At 42.3% G+C, this 22,485-nt stretch overlaps 1 protein-coding gene across 1 annotated transcript in view; it reads right to left on the minus strand.

Moving 5' to 3' along the window:
- SLC35F5 (solute carrier family 35 member F5) overlaps positions 1–22,485 on the minus strand; it is a 40,932-nt gene that overhangs the window by 6,855 nt on the left and 11,592 nt on the right. The window contains exons 6-13 of the mRNA XM_015409156.1: positions 18,701–18,782; positions 16,672–16,862; positions 14,703–14,784; positions 12,603–12,690; positions 11,446–11,501; positions 10,874–10,978; positions 9,934–10,093; positions 8,459–8,549 (exon numbers count right to left, since the gene is read on the minus strand). Coding sequence (XP_015264642.1) covers positions 8,459–8,549; positions 9,934–10,093; positions 10,874–10,978; positions 11,446–11,501; positions 12,603–12,690; positions 14,703–14,784; positions 16,672–16,862; positions 18,701–18,782 — 855 coding nt within the window. The remainder of the gene's footprint in view (positions 1–8,458; positions 8,550–9,933; positions 10,094–10,873; positions 10,979–11,445; positions 11,502–12,602; positions 12,691–14,702; positions 14,785–16,671; positions 16,863–18,700; positions 18,783–22,485) is intronic.

Here is a 22,485-nt window from a genome sequence, read left to right on the forward strand (position 1 = left end):
TATTTATGAGATCCTATGAGATGGCAGTCAAAGCCGTCTAGAGACAGTTCTACGTGGCCACGGTTGCATCTGAAAGCTCACACCCGGTACAATTGTTTAGAACTATTTGGTCGTTAACAATCTGCCATACAGCAGACCAAATGCTAGGGAATTGAATATCGGCTGTGAGGCTTTTGCGAGCTATTTCGCAGATAAAGTCTTGTTGCTCTGCCGCAATCTCCCCGCCACAGTTGAGACAGTGAGTGAACTCGAGTCCCCATGCACATCTTCTGGTCCCATTCTGGATTATTTCAGTCCACTCAGCCTTGAGGAAGTCACCAGATTGCTATCAATGGTATGCCCAACCACATGCAGCCTTGATCCGTGCCCTTTGTGGCTTATAAAAGCTGGTCATGAGGGGTTTCGAGGTGTCCTCAGGGATATTATTAACAAGTCCCTCTCTGAGGGACTGTTCCCGGGGGCACTCAAGGAAGCGTTGGTCCACCCTCTCCTGAAAAAACCATCCTTGGACCCAGCTGAATTGGCTAATTATTGGCCGGTTTCAAATTTGCCCTATTTGGGCAAATTACTTGAGAGAGCGGTGGCGATTCAGTTGCAGAGCTTTATGGATGACACTTCCATGCTAGACCCTTTCCAGTCCAGCTTCTGTCTGGGCCATGGGATGGAGATGGCTCTGGTCACCCTCACAGACTATCTCCGGAGGCATCTGGATCGGGGCGGCATGGCAGTACTGTTGTTGTTGGATCTGTCGGCGGTGTTCAACACAGTCGACCATCAGTTACTGATTCACTGCCTCGCTGACACTGGGATTCAGGGGCTTGCCTTGCAATGGCCTGTCTCCTTCCTACAAGGTCGGGGATAGAGGGTGGCGCTTGGGGAGCAGACGTCCCAGAGGTACCTGCTGTTGTGCGGGGTTCCCCAAGGGCTGGTGCTATCACCAATGTTGTTTTAACATCTACAACCCTTGCCCAGATTGCCCGGAGGCATAGGTTAGGGTGTCACCAATACACAGATGACACCCAGCTATATCTGTTGGTGGGCGGTCAGTCCAACTCTACCCCAGATGACCTGGACCGGGTGCTTCAGGACGTGGTGGGCTGGCTTAGACTGAGCCGACTGAAATTGAATCCGATGAAGACAGAGGTCCTGTTCCTGAGTCGGAGCGGGTCGGGGGTAGGGATCCCACTACTGGCCTTCGATGAGGCACCGTTGGCGTCAGCGCTGAGGGTCAGGAGTTTGGGAGTGCTCCTGGATGCCGCCTTAACAATAGAGGCCCAGGTAGCAGCCACTGCCAAGGCAGCCTTTTACCATCTACGGCTGATTAGGCAGTTGGTTCCCTTCCTCGAAAGCAATGACATGGCAATGGTGATCCATGCTATGGTCACCTCAAGATTGGACTACTGCGATGCTCTCTACATGGGGCTGCCCTTGTCCCAAATCTGGAAGCTGCAGCTGGTGCAAAATGCAGCAGCCAGGCTGTTGATGGGCCTCTCCATACGAGAGCATATACGGCCTGTGCTGAAGGCATTGCACTGGCTGCCAATAGCATACTGGATTCGCTTCAAGGTGCCGGTTTTGACCTTTAAAGCCCTATATGGTCGGAGACCTGTCTACCTGAGCCTTTCCCCATATATCCCCCAAAGAGCACTGAGGTCAGGGTCGCAAAATAGCCTGACTCTCCCTGGCCCAAAAGATGCCAGACTGGCTGTCATTAGAGCGAGGGCCTTCTCAGTGGCGGCTTCACACTGGTGAAATGAGCTCCTGGAAGACATCAGGGCCCTGCGGGACCAGTTACCATTCCGCAGGGCCTGTAAAATGGAGCTCTTCCAACAGGCCTTTGATTAGGAGCCGCCACTGATGAATGAGCTATTAACGACTATTGTGACCCCCAGGCTACTGGCATTCAAAACAACTTTGGACACCGCCCTAGCTACATTGGACCACCTCAAAGAAATTTGCCATCTGTATTTAACTGCACTTTATGTAATTTGTTTGTAATTTTAAACTGTTGTACGCCGCCTTGATCCTGCCTGTGCAGGCAAGGCGGGATATAAATCAAAATTAATAATAAATAAATAAACTCCTGAATACACAGGTTATGATCCTATAATTAATGCCTTTGCCATTTAATATTCATAATTCCCCATATTTATTAATAAAATAAGGCAATTTGGCTAACACTACATCACAATTCAGCTTCTCCAAATTTCAGATTTAAATTTGTTTCAACTGTAGGGAATGTTACAGTAGGGCAGTTGTTCCCAGCCTTTTCAAGTATGAAGACCTCTTTCCAACATCAAAAAAAAATTGGACACCCCCCCTCGCCACATGATGATGGCTGTACCATTAGTAACCACTGACTGAGAAGATACATAATGACAAAAAGATAAAAAATGTCAATGCTCAGTCTACATGTGGACTCACAGCCCCCTTACAATAACTCCACTGCCACACATTAGGAACCATTGTAGTAGAGTATAAATGCTGGATTTTACAAGGTTTTTTTTACTACCCCTCAACCAGTCTGCACAAAAATAAAATTTAAAAAACTTTACTGGATCTTTTAAAACTTTTAAAAAAGTTGATGTAAGGGGTGGGGGGATCTGGGCTGCAATACCAAGGATTGCTTAGTAAGCCTATGAACAAAATCAGCAGGAGCAGCTGCAAGGCACTGCTGCTGGACATGTCAGAAAGAAAACAGGAGAAGTGACAGGGAGAAAGGTGCGCTGTGGCAGGGAGGGTGGGCAAGCCAGGCAAGTGGTGGCAGTGTCCCTGCAGTATGCAGATATGGCGGTGACCAGAGAAGCAGTAGGGTTGTCAAAAGAAGTTCCACCATTGGGTGAGCCCAAAAGGAAGAGGAAAAGGTAGGAAAAGTCAGAAACTGTGGAGAAAAGGGAGGAAACAGAGCCAGCAGGGGTAGACAGGCAAAAGAGAAGGTAGTGGGGAGAGCAGGAGAAGCAAGATACACAGATGGGTCCCCCCCCCCCCGGGTCTCATGGGTCCCCACTTGTAAGTATATGTTTGCTTATAGTATTTTGGAGAGAAAAAAGTTGGGAAGAATTATGTAACAAAAAAGGAAGATTAACTAATCATTCCATTTTTTAAAAAGGGATGCTGAAGAGTAAGAATCTCAGAAAGGGCCACTATTAATAAAGAAACTGGAACAATAAAAGGCAGAAGGTTTCATGTTAATATATTACACACATTTATAAAGACGAAATCTCTATAAATATGTCAGCTACAAACAACAGCATTGTGGAATGGTGACACAATCTATGTCTTGCTCTGGTCTTGCTCATGCTCTCTATTCAACAATAACCACCAAAAGAATTTGAAACTAATTAGGTTTTACTTCATCGTGGCCAGGTATGCATGACTCTTCCAATGCAACACACTATTACTGCTAGTTATTTTTTGGTTCCTGGATCTCAATGCCGGGGGCAGGGTGGATTGAACGCAAAGGGGGAAAACACCATACTAAGGATCAGAAGTATTTCAGCCATGGATACAGAGGGGAAAGTGTGATTTATTTAATTTTAGGGTCTGAATGGTGTGAGTTCCTTGGACATCAATTTAATGTCATTGTTATTGTCAAGACTGATAGCTGAACTGAATGCTAATCTCACACTATATCTGAAACATCTCACTTCAGAATGGAAGTATCACAATGAGGACAAATTCCACCAGCATTAAAAATGAATATCAAGAAGGATTAACACTTTCACTATGAAAGGTAAGATATATCTTATTTCTGAAGTTGTCCTATAGAGCCCCTGAAACACCTACACAGTAATTTAATTTACAAGACTACTCACACTGTGCTATGATCTCTGCATTTTTATTTAGAATCACAGAATCATAGAATGTTAGAGTTGGAAGGGACCTTGCAGGTCACTGAGTCCAACCCCCTGCACTCTGCAGGAGTATACTGAAAGATAGCTCTACATACCTACAACATACCCGAAAGATGGTTGTCCAGCAAAGGAGCATCCACCACCTCCCGAGGCAGACTGTTCCACTGGCTCAACCACTCTTACAGTTAGGAAGTTTCTCCTGATATTTAGCCGGTATTAACTCCCTTGTAATTTCCACCCATTAGATCTAGTCTTGCAATCCGGAGCGAGAGAGAATAGATCTGCTCCATCTTCTACATGACAGCCCTTCAAATACTTGAACACTGCAATCATGTCCCTCTAAGCCTTCTCTTTCCCAGGCTAAACATACCCAACTCTTTCAGCCTTTCCTCATAAGACTTGGATTCCAACCCTCTCACCATCCTTGTTACCCTCTTCTGGACACGCTTGAGCTTGTTAATATCCTTCCTAAAATGTGGTGCCCAAAACTGGCCACAGTACTCCAGGTGAGGCCGGTAACGACTTCCTTAAAACACAATTAAATACAATAAACTCATACCTGTTATAGAAAGAATTTCAAACCATGTTTGCAAGTAGTTTTGAATTAGGAAATTGGATTTTTTTTCTCAGAAACTGATTAATCGGGTTTTATAGCTGATTTATTTAGAAACTGCTTAATTGGATTTTCATAATTGATTCATTTGGATTTTTGGAGGGGATTCATTGATCAGTTTAAGTGTATTCTTAGTATTTATTAGTAGGGTGGGAGGCTGGTAGGCATGAGGGGGGAGTTGGTTGGGTTGGAAATTATATTGGGAATTTTAGCAGGGTAGATATTTGTGCTCTGTATGCCAGGGTTAAACTTGTCTTCTGTTTACTATCGGATGCTTAGTGGGCCCCATTCTGGGCCAATAACATTGGGCAGGGGAGGCCATGTTCGGGTTGGGGATACCAATAATAGAGGGGCAGGGGAGATATGTCCGTGGGACAAGATGGACAATAGGAAGGAAACAGAGATATCGGACTGCTCGGTCTCCTTCATACCAATGTCCCATCCCAAGGGATGCTGGTTGTGGGACTAAGAAAATATACCCTTCTCCGACACTGGAGTTGTGTAATGCCAGGTCTATTAACAATAAGTCCTCTGTTCTGTGGTATTATCTAGTGGAGCAATGTGTAGACCTAGCGTGTGTGACTGAGACCTGAGTGAGGGATGGCGAGACTGTTGCCTTGGACCAGCTTGCCCCCCAGGTTTTTTGGTCCTTTACCAATCTCTGACTAATGGGTGGGGGTGTGTGGCATTGCTTATCCAGGAGTCTTTCTCTTTCAGGGTGTTCCCCGCACAAAAAATTGCCAGCATTGAATGGGATGGCCTCGTGTGGAAAGCCGAGGAGAATTTGGCTATCTGGCTGGTGTACCGATCGCCTAATGCACCAGCAGATACTTTGCAGGGCCTGCTGGAAGCCGTATTGGGCTCAGCATAGAAGCACCCCAGATTATTAGTTCTGGGGGACTTCAATGTCCATGTCGATGATGAGGCTTCCTCCCAGGCCAGGGACCAAGTGTCGTCCATGGCGGCACTGGGAGTCTCCCAATTTATACTGGTGCCTACACATGAAGTGGGCCACATGCTGGATCTTATTTTTGGTGTGGGGATAAATGTGGATCTGGTAACAGCTGATGCAGTCCCATGGTCAGACCACTTCACCTTGAAGGCCTGGATGTGTATTCTAAACCCTCCCTGTTTAGGTGGCCAGTGAATTTGTGCTCACCAGTGGAGACTGATGGTCCCTAATGGGTTCTGGAATGCTCTGCGGGATCCGATGCCCCCTGGTGGTTCATTAGATGAGCTGGTGGAGGACTTGCATTGCTGACTCTCCAAAGCCATTGAAGAAATTGCTTCATGGCACCCTCTCTGCTCTTGGGCCAAACTAGCTCCGTGGTATACCCCGGAGCTACGAAGGATGAAATGAGACGACTAGAGCAAGGGTGGTGGCGTACTTGAGACGAAGCTGCAAGAACATCTTGTAGGATGTTTATGAAGGCCTATAAGATGGTAGTGGAGGCTAAGAAGAATTTCTATGTGGCTTCCCTTGAGTCTGAGAGCTCTTGCCCAGCCCAATTATTTAGGACAATTTGGTCACTAACTACCTTGCCCCAAAGCAAGCAAAATGATAAGGAATTGGGTATTGGCTGTGAGGCATTTGCGAGTTATTTTGCAAAAAAAGTCTCAGCGCTCTGCCACAACCTCCTGACCACAGTTGATACAGTAAGGGAACTGGAAGCCCCTTGTCCATTTTTGGGTCCGGTTTTGGACCAATTCAGCCAGCTCTTCCAAGAGGAAGTTGACAAGATCTTGGCAGCTGTAAAGTCCACCACTTGACCCCTGGACCTGTGCCCGTCTTGGCTGGTTAAGGCCTGTGGAGACAGTGTCTGGGGCCCCCTTGTCTTCAAGGACATTCCGGGGGGGGGGGGTTTGAAGGAGGCAGTGGTGTGTCCGCTCTCAAAAAAGCCATCATTGGAGTCTATGGTCCTTGCCAACTACTGCCTGGTTTTGAACCTTCCATTTCTGGGTAAGGTTGCTGAGAGAGCAGGGGCTTTCTTGGATTAGGCTTCCATCCTGGATCCGTTCCAGTGTGGTTTCCACCGTGGCTATGGGATGGAGACTGCGCTGGTCGCCCTCACAGATTACCTCCAGAGACACCTGGATTGGGGTGGGTTAGTGCTGCTGTTTTTGGATTTAACAGCAGTGTTCGACACAGCTGACTATGATCTTTTGACCCACCGCCTCACCAATGCAGGAATATGAAGGACTGCTCTACAATGGCTCTCCTTCCTTCCTTCATGGTCGGAGACAGAGGGTGGCACTTGGGGAGAGGATGTCTCCATGGTACCTGCTGGAATGTGGAGTGCCACAGGGGGTGATTCTCCAATGTTGTTCAACATCTATATGTGCCCTTCCGTCCAGTTGGTCCGGGGGTTTGGCTGGGTTGCCATCAGTATGCTGATGACACCCAGCTTTATCTGTTGATGGATGCCCGGCCAGACTCTGCCTCAGATACTCTCAGAGGGCATTAGGGGCCGTGGCTAGATAGTTACAGCAGAGCTGTCTGAGATTAAATCCAATACCTGTACCTGAGTCGTGAAAGTTTGGGATTGGGAATCCGGCTCCCAATGCTTGGCAGGGCATTGTTGACCCCAGCACCAAGGGTGAGGAGCCTGGGGATGATCCTGGACCAGGGAACCATCTCTCCCCAGATGTTCCCCGGAGAGGCTTGTGGTCTTCTGACCAACACCTACCAGTAGTCCCTGGCCCAAAAGACGTCCACCTAATCTTGACCAGGGCAAGGGCTTTGTCCACCCTGACCCCGGCCTGGTGGAATACACTCCGATGTGAGATCAGGGCCCTGTAGAACCTATTTCTGTTCCACAGAGCCTGCAAAATGGAGATGTTCCACCAGGCCTTTGGCTGAGGCAGCAGATGTCCAATCCATCTCGGCCTCCCCCCGCCCACCGAAATACATCTTTGAACTAATTCATCCTACAGCGCCATTAAGGACTACCCTGGATTTTTTGTCTTGCTTTTGCTGCCATCTTGTTTTATTGTTTGATTTTTTTAACTTGGTTTTATTATACCATACTATAATTTATTTAGATCTCAATTAGTGTGAGCTGCCCTGAGCCCATTTTTGGGATAACTCAGTGATAACTTTACCCACAGTACTACTAGTTCTTATTGTAGGCATGTGAAGATTTGAGCAATGAAAGTATGCATGAAACTAGGAACTAGTTTACAAAACAAAAACAGTCCTTGATAGTGGATATGGCAGTTTGTATTCTAAGGCCATGTTCACAGAAATATTTACTTCCATTTAAAAAACTATAGCCTGTTTTATCTCCTATTCTGTTGCCACCTAAAAATAATCATATAAATAAAATCATATAAATAAAAAATAATCTATAAAACTGGAAGCCATTTTGGAGGTCATTTTGGAGACTTTGAAAACAGGATTCTAGGTACTCTCTTCACCACAATTTCTGATATATACCTCAACTGGTTCGACATCTGTCATGTATAATCTTGCTAAATATATGAGATACCTTCTTTGAGAACCTACAGATTTAGCCGGCAGTTACAGAATAGATCTGTGCACATATTCCATATCTTTCTAACATTGTACTCCTTGCCTAAGTAGAGGCAGGTTGGATGAGTAGGGCAGATCTGCACAGATCAACCAGGGATGATACTGCAACTATTTTAATGGGGGGGGGGGGTGCAGCTCTTGAGAGGATAAGTCCACATGCAGGCATTGCAGTGTTGGGAAGGACTATGCACAGGACATACTCTCTTCATTTTTCATGGCCTTCACTAAGTTTTCTGTCATGATCTTTCCCTGTTACATTGTCATAAGGAATATGTGATCTTTCACTGATAAAAGGGGAAAGGCGCGTTCAAGAAGAAACAAAAGCAATTTTCTATAATTAAAAACAACTTGCCCCCTATCCCAACTATAATACTTCTTCCTTGTCTTGTGACACTTCCATAAATTATCTGTCAGTACACTAGTGGTGAACACAATTGTCATCAATAAAGTATACATTACCTTTTGCATGCACATGTCAGCTATTATGGACAGAGGTATTGTAAGGCTCAGGGCGAGTGTGCCTATCAATGATGAGGTAAGAAAGCAGCCCCTAGGAAAATATTAAATATAAATTTTAAAAACTGTAACAGTCAAAGCATTGTTAAGGTGCATAAAGGTATTTTCATGAGTGTAAGCCGTACTGGTGGGCTTGTGGTTTCTAAAGCTATTTCTTAAGTCCAAGGCAATTATGAAACTAAATTATTTTCAATTAAAAATATTCCTAGCATTACTTATGACCAAACTTCACATGATGTTAGGGATCCATAAATGGCTTCACCAACATTCAGTCTCAAAAAGCAGGCATGAGGGAGCCCCATTATAGATTTGACTGTGGCACTGGGGAAGGGGGACATTAGCCAATCCACCTCCTACTGTTTTTCCCTAATAAAAACAGACCTCATGGGCTGCTAGGGAAAGACAGACAGGTACCCATCATACAGCTATCTTCTCCCCTCTACCGGGATTTAAAGCAACCTGTTTTCAATGAGGGGAAGACATGAGGTGAAAAGTTAAACTCTTCCTTTCAGCATTGCACATTGCAATGCTTTTTGAAGTTACATCAAATGTTACATCAAATGTCAGGGAATCCAATCCAATCACTGATATACAATGGCCCTTAACTATGGACATCATTTTAAGCCTGTATCAAGATCAGAAAACTAAAAAAGCAACAATACTAAGCTCAATAAAGATATCATGACTTTCAAATTTATTCTAATTTTTCACATTTGGACTCATCGGTTTCAAACTGCCCACTATGAAATAACAGGGCTCTGACTAGTATTAACAGACATACTCCAGTTCTATAAATACTAGCTCTTCTACTCAGGATAGACTTCCAATTTGATTTCTGGTTTTCAGCACAATACTCCTCTGCTTATGTACTTCTTGTGTAGTGGTTCAGTAATACAAGTTCATCACTCAGTGATCACAGCAATAAGGGATGACCTGTATGTTCATAGGGGCCATCACACATATCACCCTGTTAAACTATATTATCTGATGTGAACATAAGCAACTGCTACTGGAAGACGTTCACATACTTGGCTGAAAGTCATCAAGTGTTCACTATTTAAGTGCTACAGTGAAAGGGGAGATCCAGCATTTCACTCTGAGCTACAAGGGGGTTCTGTAGAAATAACCCCTCAACAACTGCACACTCTAAACAAGCAAGAAGCAAATAATATGCCTGGCCTAATAAACCAACTAATAACTCCTCCCCCTGCAGTGCTAACCTTATTCTCATTAATAATTAAGTATTGATAATAACTGATGAAGATATGCTGAGACATTTTTTGCAATGCCTGGTGCTATATAAAAATAGTTTATTTACTCATCTATTAAAACACAACCTTATTGGTTGATTCTCAGTTCTAATAGCCAACTACCTTTAAGAACCCTAATACGGAAAGCAGTTTGCTAAATGTACATACCATAACCAAAGAAATTCAGACAGAACAGTTCCAATAAGGCCATTGATAACAATGCATGTAAGTACAAGTTTGCTGGGAAATTCAAAGTGCTCAAATCCAGTATAATGAAGTAGGAAGAAACCTGGCCAGAGCAGCAGTAAATTAAATAGACCAACAAAACCTGCAGAAATTCATAACAGAAAGTGTTATCAGAACAAACAAAAGAATTTACTGTGTGTTTTATTTTTATTAAACTACACTACTTGATTTAGTATATTTGCAACTGTTAAAACTAGTTTCAGAAATGGGTCATACAATGCATAGAGCTGGATCTCACTGACGCTTACATTTTCCTCTGCGCCAAAGACCCCCTTCACTGGTATAACATGCTCTTGTGGTAATGCAAGAGTATCTTACATCAGCAGAAGGGTCCTTGCAATGGAACATCCACAGAATGAAAGAGTAATAGCCACTGCAGATTTCTATAACCTGTGATTAGATACTTCATCAAGTTCCGGTAGGAGACTTACTAAAGAAAGGTAATGTCTAATAATTGAAGACTGACCAAAAATGATCATGTTTTTCAATTGCATATTTAAATAGATGCAATAACTTAAAAGAAGACAATGCAAGTGAACACAGATGATCATTAATGCTGTAGCAAAAGCCAGGGAGTCTCTAGTGAAAACAGGCATCTTTTTCTTCCTATACTACCACTGTTAATCTAGTCAACTTGTTAAAACAAGGCTTATGTTGTTTATTTACAGCCAAGCCATGTTTTAGCAGCAAGCCTAAACTGATCCTAACCTTTTAAAGTCTCCTGGCAGAAAGGCTACGATTGTTCTTCATCTATACCTGTATGTGCACTTCATATAAATTAAACCATTTTCTGCAAATCTTCAAGCCTGCGTAGCAACATCTTGTTCCCAAGAGTTTTTCCCCCTTTAAATTTTGCTCTTACCAAAAAACATTGGTATATCAAGTTTGTCTTCTCTGTCTACTTTTCGTTTTATCATAACTATGTAGATTGCGTAGAGCATAGCTCCTATGAGAGACCACAGGGAACCTGGAGAGGGGGAGAAAACCCAAGCATCCCTTGTTCCATTAAAGTATCATTACTGCATTATGAATTAGATTTTTTAAAACTTAAATACTAATAGTCATAACTAGTAAAACTCATAGGGTTTAAAATATTTTTCAGATTAATATTTACACTTGATGATAAAAGTCATTATTATACAAAGGAAGCTATTATACAAAGTCAAGCCATTTGTAGCGGTTTGAAAATACTTCAAACTTCCAAAAATGTTACTGTAGTGTAACTATATTTCAGATACACACTAAAGTTGCAATCTTATGCACACTTATCTGGGAGAAAAACCAACTGGATATTAGTAAGAATTCTAAGTAAACATTGTACACTTTAAATACATATACTAATATAAAATTAAATGGGTTTTGTTAGAATTATTAAAGTCTATACAGCAATATCTACCAAATGTATTCACAGTATTGGATTTTTGTAAAATATACCTATTCCAGCAGATTTATCAGATCCAGAAAGATTCACAAGAACAACACCTCCGATGCTATTTGAGGGACATAAAACAGGATTAGACAGAATTTCCACACAGAAATAACTTGGGAGCAATTGATCATATAAAATTACACACATATTTGGTGTATATGTTAATTTATTTGTTAATGAATTGCCATAAGGAAAACAAAACAGGCACCCTGTTTAAGTGTTTATAATCAAAGGTAAAAACAAGCAATAGTTGAAAACAAACCAGTGTAAACGGAGATGTCCTAAAGAAGCACTTAAATGTAAAACTCAGATGAAAAAAACTGATAATTATGAAACAATCATCAAGATCCTATAGAAAACTCTTCAAATCAAAAGAAGAGAAAAATCTTTCTACATTTTTTAAAATTGCAAAAAAAATTAAGTGCAAATTTACTTTTCTTTGCCACTCAATTTGACACAAAAGAGAAAAAGGAATCAAAACTAGCCACTATTGAGAGTGTGGGGAGGGGAGAGAATCTTATCCATACAGGGCTGTTCATAAGCAATAAGATACACAATGCTTGGCCATGGTACCTTCTTGGTAAATTCATCTGTATTTATGCGTAACTGAGAAACCTGCAAGTTCTTTTTGTAAGGAAGTATATATCTTACACGCTAGTAGTTCAAGTCTTGCACATTTAGCCGTGATGTATTAAAAGTGAAGAATACACAGACAAATGGAGCCTCTGGTCTCCACAGCTTTGATATATGTAGATCACAACAAGCTGCTCAGGTGCCCAGATTAATGTATGTAGGGAGCGGAGTAGCTGACAGTCCATAATTGCTCTGCTGCAAATTTTTCTTACAATTTTAAGATTCAATAAATTCACCTGGCACATTAGCATAAACAAGTTCTTCAGAGTAGGGTTTTGTCACAAATCTAATCCTGGGTTGTTAGACAAGAGCAACAGTGGGCAGTGAAAGGCACAGCAACTGTCAAAACAGCAGTAGCACTTGAACAGACTTCCTACAAATGTTCTTCCCCTACAGTTACACATGATCTGCAGAATCTAAAAATAGTGACAAAGCCTTCACTACTAAACCCAGCTATCTAAAGGAATATAAAACAACTCCTGCCTGTGGTAGAGAAGAAAATTGGAGATTAAGAAGTCTATATTCCTACCTTAAAATGACAGCTAACAATTTTGAAAGGGTAAACCTGTCTCCACTGTTACTTGGAAACACTGCAGCTAGGATTAAGGTAAAAAGTCCTGAGAGAAGAAGAAAAATCTATTTGAAGCAGGAACATATCAGCACATTACAAATGGGGGGAAAGTTATGAGATTATTCTAATCAACTGTAAGAGCTAAAAATTACTTAGTTACTGCTATTAATAAAATATAAAAAATTTAAAATAATTTTAAGAACCCAGTAGTATGGTTTCAGGTAATTTAAACAGGCATTTATGTTATGCATCTCAAACAGAATGTTATCCCAACATATTATTTTTAAAATGAGGAACTCCTTCATTTTAACACAGGGTTCAAACCTCATTTGAGTGGAGGTGTGGCCACTGTTAGTTGATTACCCCTTCACAATGTAGATTCCGCCACTGCACTCAGTGCTGTTCTTGGGGGCAGTATTTTGAGGGACACAATGAGCTGCAGTATGATGGGGAGTTTCACAGTACTTGGGTCCAACCTAGGGTTTCCAAGTGCAACTTTCCTTAGAGCGGGGGAGTCCCAGGCCCCGTCCTGGAGCTTTTCAGCACGTGTACAAAGCGCGCACACCGCAATGACACCACCCAGAAGTGACGTCATCACGTCAGTCACGTTGGGGGCGGGACCACTATGATTCGAGGGAAAACCATAAAGTTTTCCCTTGAATCATAGAGCGTCCCCCCGCAACGTGCCTGGTGTGATAATGTCACCTCTGGATGACATAAGCACGCCAGGCACATGTGCACATTCCCAGCATCTGGGGGGTGGGGTTCCCCCTGGCAGCCTTGATCCGGGCCGGCAGGTAACGGGACCATCGAGCGGGGGTTTCTCCGCCCCCCGGGGGGACTTGGCAAGCCTAGTCCAACCTAATATATTTTAATGTTCAAGATGCTCCCTCTAGTAAATATTTAATTCCTTAATGCCTACAATATAGATATTTGTGCATGCTACACATGATATATTATTGCTGTCCTTTATTCTCATTCTTTGGCTACCATTATTTCACATTGCAAACTGTGCCAACACTGGATCAGCAAAATGTTCTGTTGACAACATGACTGATATTCCATGGTATTTACTATTTTAAACAATAACACTAAGGTGAACTTTTGGAGGTGCAGCAAGTATAGGGTATAACTCAATATAGCCTTGATAAGAGGTGGAGAGGTAACACATGGCAGACACAGGAGAACACAAATTTTGGTTTGGCATTCAATTTTTAATTTTTCTCAAAAGCAGGACTTTATTCTTCCCATACAGTTGTAGATATTGTCAGTACTTGCAATAGTAATAAACTAACTCTTACATCACAGCCAAGCAAGGGTGAAAAAGAGTCTTAAGATGTTATCACTTGCCCACTATCTGAAACCATTCTTCAGGATAATGTATTTAAGAAATCTTTGCTTAACAGTCTTGGGCTGCTTGGACTTCCCCCATTTAATCCTGCTGGACTTCTGAAACATACTAGCTTACAAGTGTTTTATTAAAAACAAGCATTTTTTTAAAAAAAAAAACAATAAGCAATAAGAATAAAATAAGCAATAGAAGAAATCAAAGTGGAGATCACTGGGATATTAGCAATCTGGCATGAACAAATGAACCAATTCAATAAGAACTTTAAACTCAGTAAATTTAAAAACGCATAAACAAGTTATTAATTTAAAGTTCAAGAATATATCTTTAGGACAGAGTTTAATAAGAAATTAAATTCTGAAAATATATGCTTCTTCCAGTTGTTTAATAGAACATCCCCATGCCAAGATTTGGACTAAAAGACAGGGAGTTCTCACTCAGTAGAAGCAAGTCCTGGAATACAATATGTAACTTTGGCTCACCTATGCATTCTGGATTTCTTATCATTTACTGACCGGCAATTGAAAACATATCAACTAGTGTGTTTAAAGCAACATTAGATGATAGACAAGATTCACATATTACTATGCAACTGCTCCTTTTAAGAATTATGCTTCTTAAATATTCATTTAACAAGTAATTTTAGCAATGGCAATAAGAAATTTAATTTTGTCAGTAGTATGAATACATAATACATAATTTATTCTTACCAGAGGTTGAAGATAGAATGTTAACGATAGCCATTTGGGTGTCTGACAGTGCTTCTTGATAAGAGAAATTTGCCAGGAACCACTAGGACATAAAACAATAATTGTTAATGTAATAGCTGGTGTTTATTTTTCATCCTGTAACTTTTAGTTTCTATACTTTCCACACACAAACACGCCATACACCATAAAAGCAAGATGGTTAAAGAAAAGAAAACCCAACTTGGATCATTAACGTACAAACATTTTGCTGTTGCTATAGAAGTTACAAGGATACTTTGGAAATAGTAATTTTTTCTACATCTAGACTGGACAGTCATTTTGTTACTTTCTGAAACACCTTTTTATGATTGCTGCATTCAAACTGGAAGCCACCAAATTATGAACAAGTTGTTATGGTTAAGTTCCACTGAAATGTACTATTTGGGCCCAAAAAAGGCGTGCCATTGATTTTAGTAAGTCTTAAGAATGACTAGTTTTCTCTATATTAAGTGTTCTATAATTTAAGACTATTTTTCTTTAGTTTGAAACATGTGATAGATTACTACACCATATAAACCGAGTAATACACTGGAATTGTTGGAAACTTGAGAATCATAGAAATGGGGGACGACGATGATGACTATGATTTTCATATCATATGCAATCTTATTGGGCATCGCAACCTCGTTATCATGACATAATAAAGACAGTAGGGTTGTTCTATGATTACTCAGCGGATGCTGCTAGATACATTATTTGAATGAAACCTTTATGAGAGTTAAGGGTGTTAGTTAAATATTTCTAACCCTAAGTGGAATTTATATGCATGCAGTGTCCACTTAAGAATACACCTATATAAAAGTCTGATACAAGCACTAGTCAACACTGGATCAAGCCATATATATCTGTGTCTCCCGCGCCTTCCCTCTCTCTATATATGTCTTGGTTCTAGTCACTTAACAGCCTTCCCTATTTCTGTCTCCTTGCTGAAGCCCCTTGTGTCCCATAATGGTACAGAATGTGATAAGGAAGCTCACAGGTATACGGATGAGCAGGACTTCCACTTGCACAAGAAGCCCTTTAGATCCTAGCCATGGCAGTGTAGATACCAAAGGTAGATTTTTGCTACTGTTGTGCTAATAGATACACTGTACTTTTGTGTCTATATCTTATGGAACACATAACATTTTAACAAAGTTTGAGTCCAGTGGCACCTTTAAGACGAACAAAGTTTTATTCAAGGTATAAGCTTATATCTTGAATAAAACTTTGTTGGTCTTAAAGGTACCACTCGACTCAAACTTTGTTCTGCTGCTTCAGACCAACATGGCTACCCACCTGAATCTATAACATTTTAAGTTATTTTATACCACAAAAGATCTTTTGCATCTTACATTCTCACTTTTACTTCTAAACTTACTTCATCTAGCTGACAGTTCACAGTGGCAAGCTTTAAACTGCCTGACTGAAACCGGTCACCATCAGTCATTGTGGATAAATGTTTAATTAATGAGAGTTAAACACATACATTGGTTAAGATTGTTGTGATGCATTACTGTAAGAAGGAAGGTATTAAGGGATTTTTCCTTCAAACAATTATAAAGGGATAAGGAAGGGTACAGAATCACCTCCTCCTGCCTCTTGTATGATTGTATTGAAGTGTAAATTTGCTTACACTTTATTAACTGTCTCAAAAGGCTTAGATTTTGCTAACATGCACATTTATTTAAACGTTAATCAATTAATATGTTGCCAAATAATTCATTAGTGAACATCCCTAGAAGTTACCACTTTCTGAGATGAGTTTAAAAAAAAAATAGTTTGACCCCCTAAAACATTTTCTTCTACTATTTAGACAAACAATTTAAGAATTTTGGGCTAATACACTGAATATTTACAAAGAATATGAACAGGGATAAAACTTCAAAAATTACTGAGCTTTCAGTATTGTTTATTCAAAAGAACATTCAATAAAGAATAGAATGCATACCACAAAGCAAAAGAAAAAGCTGATTTTGGCTACTTGACATGCAGTAAGCTTCCCTACAGCTTTTAATATAGACTCCTGATCCTTAACTGTTGGATAAGACATACGAGAGAGTTTTGCTTCCAATGCATGGCTTGATGGGAGTTGTCGAATCTCCATTATATTACTAAATCTTACACGAGACTTTTTGGTAGCTTGGGGGGAGAAAAAAAGAGAGAGAAGTGATGTGTTATATGTATTAAACTGGAAAAGAAAAAATAATTTCTAAAGTTATGATTTCCCTTGTCCAAATGACATTTCAGAGCATGTACCCATGTTTCACTAGTTTGTACAACTAGTATCCATTGATGCTAGCAAAAGTTCGCTAGTATCAGAAGCATGGATATATGTTTGATGCGTCTTTCATTTTCTCCTCCTCAAACTGCAATTTAAATGTTTCCATAGTGAGTGCATTCACTGTACTCAGGAAACACACCATACATCCTGGCTATAAGAGCAGCTGCTTCACTTTAATAAATCTGGTACTCAAAAGAAAAAAAAAATAGCTCTGTTGTAGCTTTGAGCTAACTTAGGTACGGCTACTACACCATCTTGTGGTTAAGCCAACAAAAGGCTTAGATAAGTCATCAGTCGACAGTTTTCAACAGCAGTTTACAACTTAATTACTTTTAGTTCTAGATGCTTGATTCCTAAAAACAGCAGTTACAGCAATTACAAGTACACTACAATGTTTAACTTTTATTCCTAAAATGCAAATACTCATACATAAAAGGAACTCTACAGAATCTACAAACTTTCAAGAATCTATATTGTAATACATTCAAGAGTTTGTAGCAACAATAAAGCATGTGAGAGCGACTACATGACTTGTGGATGACATGTCATACAGCAGGTGTCCCTAGGGCTGCCAAGTGGGGGCGGGGGGGCGGGTAAACCTCCGCTTCGGAGGCCCAATTTCCGCCACGGCGGAATAGGGCCCTGGGGGGAACTCCGCCCCCCAAAGCGCAGCCACATCAATCACGTTGGGGGCGTGGCCCCGATCGTCGGAGGGAAAACTCTATGGTTTTCCCTCCGATGATTGGGGCCACGCCTTCAACACAATCGATGTCGCGCATCACTTCCAGTGACGTGCTGGCGGCGCGCGAGCACGCATATCGAGGAACAGCTCCCGGAGCCCGGCAAAGCTCCCCCGCCGGTAGGATATTTTTACTTGGCAACCCTAGGTGTCCCCAACATGGTGCCCATGGGCACCATGGCACCCACTGGCACCTTTCCTGGTCTAGTCATGTGAGGCTATTACCCACTGGGGACTTGACTGGCTGTGCAGATTTTTAAAAATGCTGCTTGGGCAGCCGTTGCCACCACAGTACCAGGATCTTCACTGTGTGCCTGAAGGTAAGCTGTGGCAGTCAATTTGTGGCTGGCTCCACTTCCTGTGGCAGTCATTTTATGACAGCCATTTTGTGGCTGTGCCCACCATGCTGTGTTAGAATTCTAAAGGTGCCTGTGGGCTTAAAATGTTGGGGGACCTGGTCATAAAACATTCACGGGGGAAAAAACCTCCTGGGGAACAGAAAGAAATTCTTCAAGGATACAACCAAGAGACAAGGCACCTTTTAGCAACCGCACACCCCAAATGCGTAAAATAATGTATTATATTACTATTTTTATGATAAATTGTATTTCTGTAGTGGAGGAATTCTAAAGATGTAATGTGCTTTATTCCAACAGAAATTCATTGAGCTGATAGAGATCAAACTGGTACAGATCAAAATAATGTGCTCCCTGCTTCAATAGTCCAAAAGCGGATATCATTCAAACCTTTTTATTGATATTTCAATTCTCTGGCTAGGGGCTATTACTTTATTTAAAACTATGAACACCTTACTGTGACATAAGCAGGGTCATATTTGCAGACATAAATGGGAGCATAAGAGTAAGTTATGGGGCACAATAAAAAGCTACCCCCGGTGTGCTCTCTCATTTTCAGTATTAAACAAAATTTGTACATTGAGGTTTTGAAGAAACTTACTTTTTTCAGTGTCATCACTGGTGGTGCTGCTTTTTTCATTTGGCAAGTCATGAAACTTTACAGGAACATACAGTGGTTCACTCTGAAAGGTAACATAAAAAGCTCCGAGTTGACAAAAGGAAAAATTGACTAAATTGACTTATATCCACTAAGAAAAGACTGGCAGTAATAAATCACACAGTAATTAGCAATTGAAGTGATTTATCAGTTTCTTTGTTTTCATAGGAATGTCATCTATTTGAACCATCTATATATCTAATATCCAAGGGTCCCTCTGAGTGAGGATACTTACTTCCGCAGATCTGGGGTAGATGGGGGGGGGGAACAGATCTATCTGCATATCTGGAGCAGTGTCCAGACTTGCAGAAAAATCTAAAATGTTGAAAAAACTATATGGGGGATATTTAAATCCCCCCAAAAGTACAACAGCCCTTGTACTTTTTTGGGGATTTCTGCTCATGCACATAGAAGGGACTTATCAAAGACGAGGAGGCTTCTCTCCCCCTCCATCTCCTTGGAAAGCGACTGTTTTGAACACGTGACTGGCCTTAGCAATGGCTTTCCTAGTGATGAGGCCTTCACAGGCTTTTCCACTCTTGGAAGCCAGGAGCAAATAGGGACGGAAAGCATCGGATGGCTTTGTGTCCGAGCCTGCACTGGCTCAGCCTCCCAGGCACTACTACTGATGTAAGGGGAAAACAAGGAGAGGACAAAGAAGGGGAAGACTGGCTTGAGGAAGAGACAGAAAGGGAAAGATGGGGGTATTTGCTTGGGGGCGAGATAGAAGGGGGACTGGCTTGTGGGGAGAGAGAGAGAGAAAGAAAGAGGGATCGACTTGGTGGAGGGTTGGAAAGAAAAAGAAGGAGGGATTGGCTTGAGAAGAGAAAAAGGGGGAGAGAGGGAAGGAAGGGAATGCCCCCTCTCCGCAAGTTTCTTGCGGGTCCCCCCTTGTATATACTATTTTAAAGCTCATCTGCAAGCATAGAAATATACAGCTGTATTCAACACTATGACTTCATGAAAACGACATAAAGATCAATGATCTTCTTGGCTTTCTGTTCCCCCCAGCAGCTGTTTCCAGCCCCGGGAGAGTTTATTCCTGGGGTCACAGGAACCATGTGAATTTGGGGGGGGGGATAGGGAAGGGGGCAGAATCACATCCTCCCGCCTCTTCTATGAGCAAAGCTGATGAAAAGGAAGGATGAAAAGATTTCATCCCCTTCCCAGAGCCAACTTAACCAGTAGGCACAGTGCCTAGTGCCCATGATGCCCAAAAGGGGAAAAAATGACCTTTTAGGGTTGATGCTTTTAACATCAGGGGGAAAAAAATTGAAATGTTTAGAACCCACAAAAATGTATTAAATTTTGCCAAAAACAGGAAAAAAAATATTGAGGTACTTCTAGTTATATCAAAATAATTTTTAATATTAATATTATTATGGTGGGAGGGGCCCATGAAGGCAAAAGTGCCTAGGGCCCCTTCTTCCTCCTCCCTACTACAGCCTCCTGACTTTTGTGCTGGGACCTAGGTTCCCTTTAAGCTGCGCCAAGCTGCACTGGTACACCGATTTCCCCTGGCCAGCACAGCAATTGTTACCACAGCGCAGGGGCGAGAGGTTCCCTTCCCAATGGCCATGCAGCACGGATCCATTTGCTCAGGGAGCACAGAAACACAGCAGTATGCTTTGTGTTTCCTAATCTGAGCTGGCCCCGCCTCCCCTCAGCTGCGGTTTGCTTACCCTGTGAAAGGGGGCACTGCTACCCTCTCCGGCAGTCCTCTGCCTTGTGCTCCTGGAGATACCCTGGCCCAGAAGGAGAACTGCTCTGTTGCCCAACTTCTGCCCTTCCTGAGGTGAGCTGCCTGGTTGTTTGTTTTTTGTCTTGGGGTGGGGAGCCGGGCTCAGCAGCGTGCTAGAGGCGATCTGGTGGCTTCTGGTGCTTTGTGAAGTGACTCTCTCTGCACTTAAGCCTGCAAAGTTAGTTGGAAAAGGTGGGGGGGGAGCCGGGCTCAGCAGCATGCTAGAGGCGATCTGGTGACTCCTGGTGCTTTCCGAAGTGACTCTCTGTGCCCTTAAGCCTGTAAAGTTAGTTGGGAAAGGTGTGGGGGGGAGCCGGGCTCAGCAGCGTGCTAGAGGCGATCTGGTGGCTTCTGGTGCTATCCAAAGTGACTCTCCGTGCACTTAAGCCAGCAAAGTTAGTTGGAAAAGGGGGGGAGGGAGCCGGGCTCAGCAAATCACCTCTACTTCTCAATTGCCTTGAGAGTTCCCTTTCTGGGGTCACCATTCATTAGTTGCAACTTGATGGCACTTATGTACATGCACAGACTGAAGACATAAATGTGTGGGTGACTGTCTGGGGTAATTGTGTCTACTATGAAGACCATGAAGACAAGCTACAAGCAGATGAGTCTGCTACATTGTTTGCAGTGAACACAAGTTACTAAAGCAGAAGATACTTTTCCAGGTTGCAGATAACACAAAGGGCCATTGTGTGTATGACTACCTCTCCCATCTCTGCCCTTCTACAGTGGTATCTTGGCTACTGTGCTAGGTAGCCTCTGGCCAAAATCCTGAAGACTTCCCTGGATCAGGCCTCACAAAGAGTCCAGAATCAGCTGACCACAACCTGCTCATAACAGGGAAAGGATGTTTCACCAGGCTATCCCAAACAGAAGGTGGTTTTCCCAAGAAAGCTGGTGCCCCACCCATCTAGAAATGGCAGATTCCCTTCTCATTCCTAGAAAGGAGGAAAAAACCAGGAAAGGGCAAGGAAGGGGCAGAATCTCCTTTATCAAATTGATACAAATTGTTATCAGCTGCATCTAAAGCCAGCCTATGTTTGGAGGTGTGAATGAGAGGAATACAATGAGGGCATGTTTGAATTTCCTTGGTGTGAGCTTAATAAACATTACTTCTGTATTCAAGAACTTATTATCTGGCTTTCTTTCTGTCTTCCACCCTCACCTATGGGAAAAAATCCTGCTGGGTCAGAGTGGATTTGTGTGGAGGCCTGATACTCTTTTGGCTCATTTGCATTAGGCCTGGGCTCATTTTCTCCCTGACACAGGAGGGGGGGGGGGATCGTTCCCTCCTTCTTCTTCCATCAGCTTTGCTCACACAAAAGTCAGAAGGCAGCGATTTCGCTCTCTTCTCCTACCCCCTGACAGCCTCCCAACCTGCATAGCCATTGCTTCATGCAGGTTCCTTATCCACAGGGGAAAGATTGGGGAACAGCAGCACCTTCTGCCACCCACATAATCTAGGACTCAAGTTGTTTCCATGGATGCTCTGGGATATTTTGCATTTTACTTTCTCACACTGGGACCTCTCTGTGCATTTATAAATGCCAGTCAAGATGGCTGATCTATTCTCTGATGCTGGGATACACACAGGATTGAGGACTGCCCATGGGGCTGCAAAAAGAAGCCACAATTTCTTCTTTCCCTCCTCCTGGCAGCCCCCAAAACCTCTCCCCTTCCCCTGCTTCCTTCTCTTCTTCCCACCTATGACTCTTCCCTGCAATCTAGTCTGCGGCTTTATTTATTATTTATTTAATTCATTTATACACTGCCTTTTTCTCCAATGGGGAGCCAAGGCTGTTTTTATCATTTCTTTCTCTCTCAGTAACTTACATTTGTATAAAGTTGGACCTGAACATTCAGAGTTTTCTTTCTCTTCTCTGTAAAATAAACGCTTTCCTTTTTAAAAATCTGTTTCCTTCGTGGTAAATGTAGGGCTGTAAAGGTTAAATTAAGGATTTTCTGATGAAGGGCAAAGTGTGTGCCT

Source organism: Gekko japonicus, unplaced genomic scaffold, assembly GCF_001447785.1.
Source record: "Gekko japonicus isolate JY-2015 unplaced genomic scaffold, Gekko_japonicus_V1.1 scaffold116, whole genome shotgun sequence".
In the NCBI taxonomy this organism is placed as follows: Eukaryota; Metazoa; Chordata; class Lepidosauria; order Squamata; family Gekkonidae; genus Gekko; species Gekko japonicus.